Source organism: Heterodontus francisci, chromosome 3 (assembly GCF_036365525.1).
Source record: "Heterodontus francisci isolate sHetFra1 chromosome 3, sHetFra1.hap1, whole genome shotgun sequence".
NCBI lineage: Eukaryota > Metazoa > Chordata > Chondrichthyes > Heterodontiformes > Heterodontidae > Heterodontus > Heterodontus francisci.
Genome location: NC_090373.1, coordinates 40487733 through 40500841, shown reverse-complemented (window position 1 = coordinate 40500841; position 13109 = coordinate 40487733). Strand labels below are relative to the sequence as shown.

Below are 13109 nucleotides of genomic sequence, written 5' to 3'. Positions count from 1 at the left end.
GCCATGGTGGTATAAAGATGATGCTTTTCTGAGTTTTAGATTAATACAGGTTTACAGGGAGAGTTGAAGCAGCATTACATTGAGTTTGTATTTTTTCACCTGTTTATTCCTGTTTCTCATCTTCTTCTGTGTCACATTTGTTGCCAGTAATGGTCTTAATTTTATGGCTTTTGATCCAGTCAATTTCAAAAATGGAAAGCTGAGAGATAGGAAAATCATTCCACTGATGCAGAGCTGTTCATTTGACAGCATACACTTACTGTTAATATTAACAGGAAAGTAGTGAAAATATCTCATAAATAACGTGGCAATGTTACAGCCCAGTGATCAAACCTTTCAAGAGATTGGGTCTTGAAATTAAGTTATGTGAATATTAAAATGTTCATATGCAATTTCATTGTCTACTGATTAATAGAAGTTTTAATATGTTTAAAATAAATAGTCCGCAAAAGAATTGATTATCATCATGTTATCTGTATATGCTAATATTCGGCAGGTGTAATTTCAAGACTTTAAAGTATACAACGTTGGAAAACCAAAGTGAACATAAATTTTTAAACCTGCTAATTTGTAACCATTCTAAAACAAATCTCTTTCTAGCATAGCCAGAATTATTAATATTTTTTTCTGTTTCAATATTTCCATCTTATAAAAAGATCCAATGCACACTATATGTACAGATCCAGGCACCCCTCATTTTGGAATGCAGAACAGTTCCCAAGGTTACGAGGTAAGAGGTTACATCAAAGTCTATTGATCCAAAGATGCAGCCTAACGTCCCCTCCCAATTATTTCCTGTCTATATTGAGAACATTATGTTTTTTATAGGTTGGAAGCACTGTATTTTTCAAATGTCGAAAGGGCTACCACATTCAAGGCTCCACAACACGTTCCTGTCTTGCCAATTTAACTTGGAGTGGTGTACGTCCTGAATGCATTCGTAAGTTTTCTGGTTCCTAAAGCAAAGACTGCAACATTTTTTTCCCTGCGTGTATACAGTATTGCTCCATCTAATTCTGTTGTACTTTCCTTTCCTTGTCCATATTTAATAAGGTGTAGTTCAATTAATTACTTGTATTTGTGGTAAGTAGAAGTGATGTGTAATAGACTGTCTTCATCATATGGAGAAACATTTTCTGGTAGGCAGGTAGTAGGCACTAGTTGTCAACAGGCAATAGCTAAGGACACAGCTGTAACTATTTCCTGCTGTTCAGAGCAATTTTCATTCTTGTTCAACTTGATGCATGTAGTAATCAGTCCTTTTCATGTGAAACATAACCAACATTAAAGGAAGGTCAGCAGCTGATTCAGCATTGAAATGCTGGCATATTGGCGAACAGAAATTGTAAATATATTCAGAAGGGTGTGTCCTTTAATACAATGCACTATATTAGAGTATTAAGAAAAAACTGCAAACTTAATTCTGACTGGGTAGAAAACTATTAATAGATTTATAAAGGTAATTATCTAACTGTTAATCTGGTGCATAGCCTCACACTTACCAGTAGCATATAATTGAAATGCAGGCACACTTTTACAATCATGAATTGATCAGAAAACTGTGAACATAAATTTCTGATCAGCTGGTGAATGAGGCTCTCTGCTTAGAACACAAAGTCTTAAAATGACCTCATAGTATCGTTCTGCGCTTGGGAGAGAATACAATAATGCATACTCAAACCACACTTTCCTAAGATAATCATTGCCAAGCATTATCATCTCTCAGGAATGGTCGAAAAATCATTCCTACACATCTGAGGTCATTTTCAATAGTTGCCCAACTATACTTCAGCCTAAGTGCAGCAGTTGTGCAACTGCTGTGAATTCTGTGTACTCTTCTCACAAGGTTCTGTTACGACCAAGAAGGGAGGAGTGCACTGTCTTTTCTAGCCCCACTTCTCTGCAGGTCATAACATATATTTTTAAAATGTTTACCCATTACCGATTTGGTCAATCATATTTTTTACTCTTTATCCCAGAATAAAATACACTAACCAGGTTTCTTTAATAAGCAACAAAATTATCAATTTATTATCAAACAAGACTTATCCAGTAAAGAAGCAAAGTATTAACACACAGATTGAAATATGAAAGTTCCCTTTTTAAATTCACCGCCCCCACACACACACACGCTGAAAAAAGTACAAAAATTCTTTTTGCAGCCGTCTGTTACAAAAAAGACAAAAAAAAAATAGTTTGGCCAAATACTTGCTAATTCTTGAAGAAAAAGAGAAGGTATGGAAGGAAGTCAGTTGTCCCTTTTGGTCTGGTGTCTGAATATACGGAGATGGGCCACTGGGATCTTTTCTAAAGGCAGTTCTTTTCAAGCGGCATTGAGAATTAATCTGGCAGGTTTTTCCAGCTTCTTAGGAGAAATGCAGCACCAGGGATTTTAACTCTCCCACACTGGATCTTTGCAGGGTTTCTTCAAAGAGACAGAGAAAGAGGTGAGCTGGGTGCATTCTTTTTCCTTGGCAGGATAACACCAACTGTCTTCAGAACAGTTCACACCCCAACTGAACTGAAAACAATATCCAAATCCCAAACAGAAAGTCAACCTTCTGACCTCTATAAACCTTGACATATGTCTTCTCTGTACACATCTTCCCCAGGTTACTAGGTTCCTGTTGTTTGTTGAGCTTAAAACTCATGATTTCCAGTAAAGGTATTTTTCAAACAACAGCCAGTATTTTACACCTCCCCCAACCCCCCCAAAAGAGTGGGAAGGTGTCGGGGGGAGGGGGAGGTGGGGCGTAAAATGGAGTGGGGGCTCTTCCCGACGCGCTCCCACCTCCGCCGCCACTTTATGCAAGACGGCCCACCCACCCCAGGTCAATCAAGGCCTTTAAGTGGCCACTTAAGGGCCTCTGCCCACTACCATGGGAGTTTTACCCATGGCTGGTCGGGCGGCCAGGCCCGAGAAAAAGCCACCTGTTGAAAGCAGGCAGCTCTCTCACGGCATGGGGCGGGGGGGCACTCATTTTCAGGCATCCTGTGCTCGACGGAGGGCTGCTCCCACTGCCCCAACCACCTCAAACACCTAATACGCCCCCCGTCCCCCCAATCAACCACCCCTGCCTTGCCAGGGCCCGACCGATCATCCCCGCTGAGGCAACAAAAACTTACCTGTGTACCGGGGTTCCCCAACATCATCTTCACGAAGCTGGGCTGCAGTCCCAGCAGTTGCCACCGCTCCCGGCAGCTCTATTAGGCAGGACTTCCTGCCTCAAGCAGGTGGAAGTCCTGCCTCAGAACAATTAAAGGCTGAGGACCCGCAAATTGCGGGACGGATCCCCAGGCCAGGCGGAAGCGGGTTCGCCACCAATTTTCCAGATGGTGGACGGCTCCCATCCGCCAAGAGTAAAATCCCAGCCAACATCTTAAGTGACGTTTCAGTGAACTTGGTAAAAGAAAAACACATTCATGGAATCTTTTCAGTTTTAAACACAAGTCCTCAAAAAAATATTAAAAAACGGAAGCACTTTCGTAACAGTTTGAACAACAAAATCCAAAAATGCTGGAGACACTCAGCAGGTCAGGCAGCATCTGTGGAGAGAGAAACAGAGTTAACATTTCAGATCGATGACCCTTCATCAGAATGTTAGAGACAAACAACTTTTTTAAGCAAATACAGAGCTTGGAAAAAGAGAGTAGGAAAAGAACAAAAGGGAAGGTCTGTTACAGGGTGGACGGCTGGAATGATGAAATAACAAAAGGTCCGTGATATGGTGGAGGGCAGGCGTGATTAAATGATCGAAGTGATGATATTGCAAGGTGAAAGGAGGTGATAAGACAAGTAAAGAGGAGGTATAAATGGTTACAGTAGAATAGCAGAGGTTGGGGTGGGGGGCAACACATGGAAAATCTGTCGGAGAAGTCTCTGTACCCCACAAGTGTGGAAGAAAGGCAGGTAGACCCCAGGGGTGTGGAACACCCTACCTGCTCTGTCAAAATAGGAGGTTCCCACCTTAAGGACCAGCCCACACTTCCTCCATTCCCAGTGGCTCTCGTGCAGCCACCAACCTGAGGGCTTTAATCTCAACTAAATTCTGCCGGCCAGCAAGTCATATTTGCCAGTTCCTAAAAGATTAGCTTATTTAAAAATGTATTTTTTGCTGCTGCACATTGTATATAGCATGGTCCAAGGGGTATTTACATAATCCGTGGTCTTAATCATGCATTTTGTCACTTGTATATTTTGCAGTGAATCTATGAATATAAATCATATATAAAGACGGTAAATGTGCCCGTAACTTTATGGTCTTTTTCTTGTGCAGGCAGCATTAAAGTTGACAATTGCATTGATTCAAAGACTAGAAAAATACATGACACATTGTGGAGAAGAACATCTATATTTCTTTTTTACATTAGAGAGAAGAGCAGAGATTGCACATGATAGCACATTATGTGGCTTCAGTTCTGTTACTAGCATAACAAAGCTCAGTGTTTTGACACTTGGCATCAAATACAGTAAGCTTTGACAATGCTTAACAAAAATAGCAGTTGCTAACATTAACTGTTTATGTACGATACTTGTTAAAACAGTGGACAAAGTTTAGTGGAAGGGAACAGCATACATTTGAAAATATAATGCCTGGGAGACTTGATGGTTAAGTAGATACAGTGAGGTCAGATCACTATATTATTTTTGAAGTGAGTTATCGGATTTACATACACAGAATTTTAAGAATCACTTTAATGCTGATGCAAAGTTAAATTTTTCTGTTCCTGATTTGTAATATATGACAATTTTAACATTGGTGTGCAATAAATCATTGTGCGTTGTGGCGTAAATGCATACATGAATCTGATTAGGGTTTAAATAATTTCACAATGCACTTGATTCATGCTTCCTCATTACAAAACATGGTATCAGTTCCAATAACATAGTTATGAAAGATGAAAAAAAAAGCAAGTGAAACAGAAAATGCCGGCAATAGCCAGCAGGTCAGTCAGCATCTTGTGTCATGCTTAATTTCAAATTATATATTCAGAAGAAGCTTTCTAATGATATGCACGTGTTCAGATTTTTTTTATTAGTTAATGGGATTTGGGTGCCTCTGATAAGGCCGGCATGCATTGCCCATCCCTAATTGCCCTTGAGGTGGTGAGTAAATTCCTCCCATCCCCCAACTCCTCCCACCCATTTCTTCTTTAAGGTTCTGTCCTAGGAAATGCATTTTCAGCTGTTGAGAATTTGGAATGGAAAGCTTCTCACTACTATTGCTCTTTTTTAGTCAGCTACCAGGGGTGGTTCAGAGTGGCCCATTGAAGACTCATCTTCCAATATTGTCTTCAGCAGTACCCTGAGGTGGGAATTCAGCCAAGTCAGGAAATTCTACTTGGTTTCCACCATGCATGAGATTGCTTAGTTTGGAATCAGAGTGACTAAATAGCTGTTGCTGGTCAGAATAAAGAAAGCACCAGAGTATCCCATGACATCTGTGACATCCCATGGACTGAGCAGTGTGTGACAGGAAGGTGAAGCTCATTACTTTTATCTTTGAAGAGATGCAACACCCTCCTCAGCAACACATTTAATAATTGCGTAAACAGCTCCTTGCATGTGAAGTAGCTGAGTTCCTGGCTATCCCTGCCACAGAAAACACTGTAGGATCACTACATCCAACACCACAATGTTACTCACAAGTGATAACATCAGTCAGCTGGGCACTGCATTATTGTCACCACAGCTTGTGTCCAATGGTTCCATATCAGTAGGTTTCTCACAAGTTTTTGTTGCATCAGTAATTTCAGTGTGTTTTGTTACATTGTTAAATGCACTCTTCGTGGTCAGGTTCAAATAAGCTGTGTGCACAAACAGGAGGGATTTCCCATTTGGTATGAATGACTCCCCATCAGGGCTGGGGTGAATTTCTGTGGGCGCTCCCCCACTTATCAACCATAACTTCGGCAGAAATCCCAGAGAAATGGCGGAAATGAATTACATTTTTTTCCCAAGATCTCCCCCGCTATTCCACCAAACTTATTGTGGACGAGTGGGAGAACTATGGAAATTCTCTCCCAAAGTGTTGTGTACCTTGCTGATAACCCATCAGCTGGCAACTGGTAAATTCCATCCCACCAACTTGAGTTTGAGCCACTCAACTAGCCAATTCCTGGGAGGCATTTGACAAATTATTGATCTTGTACATGAAATGTGGTCATTTGGAACTTGATGCTTAGATTTTTTTTTGGCTTTATTGTCTGATTTCTCATGTTTATTTTCCTTCAAGCACACAGCTGCAGACAGCCAGAAACACCTGCCAATGTGGACGTGAGAGCGATTGAACTGCCAGTGTTGGGTTATACTTTAATTTACACCTGCCAGCCAGGATTCTACCTTGCAGGAGGATCAGAGCACCGGGCATGCAAGGGTGACGGGAAATGGTCAGGAAAGCCACCAGTCTGTCAAGGTAAATTCAGTGTGAGTGGTAAAAGAGAATAACCAGCACCTCTGCTCCAGTCACTCATTTGGTGAGCAGAGTGCCAACTGTGGAAGTGTGCCATGCAAGAACCACAGTTAGAAGCACTCAGTTTTGACCTCTAGTCAGAGTGGTGATAGGAGACCTGCAATTGCCCGACTCTCCCTTAAATTAGAGAAGGGACAGATCAGACGGTTTTCCCACCTGAGAGCACATGTCCTGCAGGAAAGCGACTAATACCTGCTAACGCGAGGAAAATGTAAAGCAAGTTAATGCTGTATCAATGCTGTTCCTTATATATGTAAGCTGACAGTTAAATAAGAAAGTGCCTGTGTGCGATTTAATACAAATTAGCACTAAATTAGTAGAAGGATGCCTGGAGTGTGAATAGAAATGGGATGCTTGGGATAAGACACCTTATTGTAATGAGCAAAGGAAATCTTATTTTCCTCCTGGCCAGGTTATACCTATTCTTGAAATGATTAATGCAGCATTAGGTGATAAAAGTAAAAGTGTTTCATTCTGCAGCACTAGCCATAATAAGCATTAAAATTCACCAAAAATTATGCTTTAAAAAATTTACATTTAGTTAACTTTTGTCTAACAAAAAGGCAGCTATTCAAGTGGAAATGAGTGGGAAGAGTATCACTGGAATGGCTGCTCTTCCTGCTCCCTCACTGTTACTTCTGGAGTCTCCCAAGGATCTGTCTTTGCCCCCCCCCTCCATTTCTTATGTATATGCTGCCCCTCAGTGACATCATCCAAAAGCACAGCATTAGTTTTCGCATATATGCTGACAACACTCATCCCTACCCTCACCACCACCTTTCTCAACTCCTCTACTGTTGCTAAATTATCATGCTGCTTCACTGACACCAGTACTGGATGAGGAGAAATTTCTTCCAGTTAAGTATTGGGAAGACTGAAGCCATTGTTTGCATTCCCCACTCCAAACTGCATTCCCTAGCTACCAACGCCATCCCTCTCCCTGGTCACTGTCTGAGACTAAACCAGACTATTCGCAAACCTGGTATCACATTTGACCCCAAGGTGAGCTTCCGACCACATATTCAGGCCAGATTCTGCTCCTTTTTCACTTCACACCCCCTCCCCATCACAGGCCCAACCTGCTTGTTGTTTTCACGTGGGAGCCAGCCAATTTCCCACCCACCCTCCCCGGCAAGCTCGTAGGCAACAATCGGGGCCCCCCTATCGCAGCTCATCAGGCAGAATTTAAATTCTGTTTATTATTATCATCTTGAAAAACTATTTGTCAGACTTCCTTTTCTGTCACATACTATGATGTTATATGGCTTAATGTTAAGTGTTGATCTAGTAATCAAAATAAGTTTGCAGGACGTTTTTTCAAATAGGTGGGTCTGCATCAATTTCCCCATCTGGGTGACCTAGGAACTTTCCTTTTAAATATCCATCCATTCGACTCAGTTTGTTAAGGACCGTGCAATCGTGCAACCATGCAGATCAAAAGCTACCAGGTTTGATTCTGCATTTGTGCTCGTTAGCTTATGTCAGCCAAGGTCATACACTTGGCCTCCTAGGCCTGGATTTTTACTTATCTGGCCGACGGGGAGTGAGTGGGCCAGAAAGTCGGGAATCCCCCGCACACTGTGTGCATTTGATGTCACCGATTGGTTCCCCGCCATGAAAACCAGCCTGACTGATAGGCCTGGCTTCGAGTCAGACAGGCAACCAGTCAGTGAAGGCTGCATTGGGGAGAGGGGAGGCAACTTTGGAGTTAGGGGATGGGTTTGATCTCGATGAGGGGAGAGGGTGTTCTACCCCGGGAGGGATTGAATGAGGAGGTTCAATTCCAGGTTTTGGGAGGGCGCAATCCTGGGGGATCTATCAATCCTGTTGATCTGGAGGGCATGAGGGGGGTCGATCAGGGCATGGGGAGTTCGATCTGAGGTGGAGGCACAAATGGGAGAGCGATTCCATTTTTGGGCGGGGGTGGTGGTGATGGTGCTGCCAATCTCATGGTCCTGGGTGGAGGAGGTCAGATGCCTTGCTTGGGGCGGGGTGGGGGGGTTGGTGTGGTGGGGGTTGCTGGAGACCTGGGGACAAGTTCTGAGGCCTTGGTTGTTGGTGAGTGGAGGAGAAAATTAGAAACCTGGGGTCGAGGTCGGAGGGGAGGTTGGAGGCCTTGTTGGGAGAGGGGCCTCCGTGAGGAGAGGATGAGAGGCCTCATAAAGAAGGTCAATGGGGTGGTGCCCGATCGTGGGGTTCCTCAGGCAGACAGGCTGGATCCAAAAAGTAGGTGTAAAGGCACTTGGCTGATGAGAGTTAAATTTGAAATGCTGAATGACAATGAGGCTTAAAGCACAAACTCGCTTCATTTGAGCATTTTGGTTGGGAATCCGGTTTTTAAGATTTTAATCCCCCCCACCCCATACAAACCCACCCAGAACTCCTCAAATTACCTCAGAGCTAAGGGGAGAAATATTAGTCCTGTACCTGAGTGTTTCCCATTCATTGATAGCAGCTGGAAGATGCGCATGTGCATCTGAGGAGGATTATATTAGACTTGGCAATAATTGTAGAACCCAACCAGGAAACCTCAGGGGTCAGTAGGGCCAAATTTAATATGAGCCAATCAGTGTTAATGTGGCCTCAAAGTGGGGTTGGTAGACTTACTGCCTATTTAAGCCAATGCAACGTCTGCTGCTATTTTTAAAGGGGACATATTTTGTCTGTTTGGTGCACCCCACCTTTTTTAGGTGTTAGGCCTGCTGATTTGGCAAATCAAGGTCCTTTGACATAGTTAGGTCCCCAAATACAGTTTTCAGGGATGGGTGGCCTTACTAGAAGTCCTCAAGAGGACTGTTACAGACTGCTGTAAAACAGCCCAGTAAAGTTTTCAGGCTATATTACTTGCAGCAGAAATGTAGCTTTTAGCTGCATAACAAAATTGCAGATTGCTGCTGGCCCAAGCTCACCCCACTCCACGTTTGCCCCCTCCCAAAGGACCTACTTGTGAGCCCGATTATTCTGCCAGAGCAGATCTACAGCAGGAGATCTGCCGAATAGAAATGAGGCCTGACCCTCTAAATGGCTTGTTCCTCCTGCTGGCACAAATGGGTGGTGGGACAAATGCACTGTTGCAGTCAGCAGCCCAACAAATGAAGCTACCCCAGTACAGTCCGAAAAGGAATCGAGAATAGGGAACAATTGGCAAAAGAAAGATTTAGCTGGCATTTGAATGCCAATGAACCAATATCTTCACTCGAGCCTGTCAAGAGGGTATGTGATGCCCTAAAGGTATCAGTATAACTAAGCACAGTCTGTTCCTCTTTGCTCTAACCAGGTACAAATCTTAAACAGCTCCTGAAATGTGTCAGTGTCATTGAACAAGTAAATTATGAGACATTATTGGATAACAATTTCCCTTTTGAAACAAGGGCCAGAATTTTACAATGCTTCCCCCACCACCCCCCCCCCCCCACCCCTCCTCCTCCCCCACAGGAGCATGCTGGTGGCAGTGGGTGTTGGAAAATTGAGTGGGAGGCTGGGGGGTGGAAGTTTGGGGGGGGTGGTGGCGTTCCCAATGCATATCTGCCCTGCTGCAATTTTATGACTGGCCCGCCCGCCCCAGGCCAATCAAGGCCCTTAAGTGGCCAATTGACTGCCACTTGAGGGCCTCCTCCCACCACTGCTGGCATTTTGCCAGTGGCCGGTGGGTAGCTGAGGTACCCAAGGTGGCCGCCAACTAAAACCAGGTGGCCTCCTTGCGGGCTGGGGTGGCCCTCCTGATCGGACAGCTTGTGCCCCACACCCACAGTCCAACCACTCCCACTACACAACACTCTCCCACCCCAAACAACCCCCCCCCCCTTTCCTTGCTGGGGCGCAGACGACTGTCCCCGGCAAGGCCCCACAAACTTACCTTTTTACTGGGGCTGGCATCCCACTTACTGCTGAGGCTGGGTGCAGTCCCAGCAATGGTTGCTGCTCCCAGTAGTGCTGCTGGGATTAAGAGCTGCTGGCCCACTGAATGGCTGGCAGCTCTTGGAGGTGGGACTCCTGCCTCAGAGGGGCGGAAGTCCAGCCCAAGGCCAATTACGGGCCTTGGGTACCTAAAATCCTGTTGTGACTCACAGGCTCGGCGAAGGTGGGCTCGCCCCCGACTTTTTAGCTGGTGGGCAGGGCCTTCCGCCCAACATAAAAGTCCTGCCAACATGTCGCAAGTCAATAAAAAAAATCTTTCTCTATCCATTTTGGGAGAGTAGTGAGATGAGGCTTCTGCCTGTTTTGCTCTGTGACTTACAACCAGAGGTTGTGCAGCAATAGCTCATTGTCATTTTCCCTCCAATGATATCCATTTGTTAATGAGAGGCATCTGGTCTCTTCTCAGCATGTGTCCATGTAGGCACATCAAAGGTCACTAAATACCCATCTAAGGAATCACAAGTGTCAGCCTGTCTTGTACCAATCCCAGACATGGCTCATGTTCCAATGCACTAAAGTCCACTGATGTCTTAGAAATACCAGCAAGGAACAAATCACAATGGCACTGTGAAAATAATAAAGTCGTGGAATCATACACAAAAAACTAATAAAATAAATGAAGTATGAAAGCACAAAAAAGCTCTTAAATAATGTAGATGCCCTTTAAAATCAAAGAAGCATCAGAGGCCTCCCTCCCACCAAAAATGACAGTCTAGATAATGTCAAAGATGGGTTTAGAAAGCCGCAGTTTTGGAAGTGCAGGATGAAGTTGTGTTTCTAATAAATTATCATATCCCTTGAGGAATTCCTGGCCCATTAAACACAGTAATTGACAACTGTGACTGTCACAAGTGAGTAATCTTTTTTGGATTTGCACAGTAACCTGGTCAGACGTGCTTTGCAGCATTACACAAGACATGGCTGTGTTCTTGGTGTCTCTGAGTTGATGGATTCAATCTATTGCCTAGGAGACTTAGTTGAATTGAATAAAATAACGAACAGGCAGTATTTGACTCTGGATATGGTGCCAATAGACATTAACAGCATAATATAGAGTGCTAATACTATTTAGCAACATGGAAACAAAGAAGTATAAAAATCACCACTGTTAGAGGTAATGTGCGATTTCAGTGCCTGATCACAGAGCAGAGAACAGGAAAATATCCCTTAATACAGTAGAATGCACCCATCAATTGAACTATTTTTAACTTTGTACTTTTAATTTAAAACAGCATCCTGAAAGTACACCACAAGGAATTGACCTTTATCCTTCATCTTTCTGGACTTTTGTTAGTTACCATAAAAGAGCTCCTCAAACACTCCAAGCAATGTTCGAATTGGCACCCTGGCGATTTCTCCCTCGCTGCATTCTAACATCAATGCAGTGCTTCAAGAGAATTGCAGAAACAGATTTAAACCAAGGTTGAAACATTAATTTGTCAGCACTAAAATTCAGTTGATACCAATAAATTAAATACGCATAAACATCATTGTGCTCAATTTTGCCCTTAAGAGCTAACAAAACCTACTTAATTGACACTAGCTGAATTCTTTACATGTTGCAACCTTCTGAGTACAATATATCACACCACTGGTAGTGTGCTACTGCAAATACTTAATGATTATAAAATGCCAGTTATTGAACGACTTTTTTTCCTGACAAGTGAAATGAATTTTGCTGTTCTCTGACTGGTCTGACATCCTATGCAATTGCTAACGATATAAACTTGATTAAAATTTCCTCTGCAGACAACCAGAAACCACATGTAGAAAAGAAGCATGAAGTTTCTAGATCTCTCTTCCCTTTAACTATTTATTCTATCCCATTTTTTCTCTCCTCTCCTTAAGATGTTGTTGTATGTCCTCCAATATCCCATCCTTATGTGAGGCTATTGACTGTGTGTGTGTTGGCAAGAAAGGAAATCACAAATCAAAGCCAACCTTCTTCTCACCTAATCTATATTACCAGGATGGATCGCCAGATACAAATCAGGAATGGGGACCCAGCTGATTCTCTTCTCCCTAGCTCAGGGATGCTGCCACTGACTGCAGTGCTCTCGATTACCACGTCTGAGACTGACTAACACAAGGAGGGAATCAATCATAGAACCTTTTGACTGCTTTACAGGATACATTTTGCAAGGTTCCACACCTCCTCTTGGTCCCACAAAGGCACATTTTAGACTTAATCTGAAGGCTCTCTTCTGTCTGCAGATCAGCTGCAGACCTGCTTCTGCCCACCGTTAAGTTCACAGTGGCTTTTTCCCTCAGATCTCGGGAAAAACATCTTAGGATCCGATTTTCATAACTTTATAAGGTGCCCACCCATCGTACACTCTTTTTGTTTGTAGTGCGCAGTTGATTTAAGTATGCGAGCCCTTAAATTTTCTTTTGATCAGTATCTGAAAGCTTGTGCACAGCTTGCACTGAACTTCTGAGTTGCTACACAGCTGCGCAGCTTAGAGGGAACATTGTTCCCACCTGCTTTAGGCAGGCACCAATCTGCCTACAAACCCTTCAGGTTAATGTTGGTAACACCCAGGATCTGAGAGTTTAAGTAAGCTGCTATCCTCTTTTTAACTGTGCACCAAACTGATTTCTGCTGGACGTGTAGAGGTAAAATTGACTCCATGGTCATTGCTTCATGGAATTGTCTGAGAAATGAACCCATAAGTCCTGCTGACTCCTGGCCTCTGCTGGAATCTGAATCTGCACCCC

The 13109-nt window shown here is 43.4% G+C and overlaps 1 protein-coding gene across 3 annotated transcripts in view; it reads left to right on the top strand.

Moving 5' to 3' along the window:
* The window catches only part of LOC137355859 (CUB and sushi domain-containing protein 1-like), a 1186508-nt gene that overhangs the window by 1137205 nt on the left and 36194 nt on the right, over positions 1-13109 (top strand). For all 3 annotated transcript variants that reach the window (XM_068021465.1, XM_068021474.1, XM_068021456.1), the window contains 3 exons: positions 657-730; positions 829-940; positions 6237-6416. In XM_068021465.1, coding sequence (XP_067877566.1) covers positions 657-730; positions 829-940; positions 6237-6416 — 366 coding nt within the window. The remainder of the gene's footprint in view (positions 1-656; positions 731-828; positions 941-6236; positions 6417-13109) is intronic.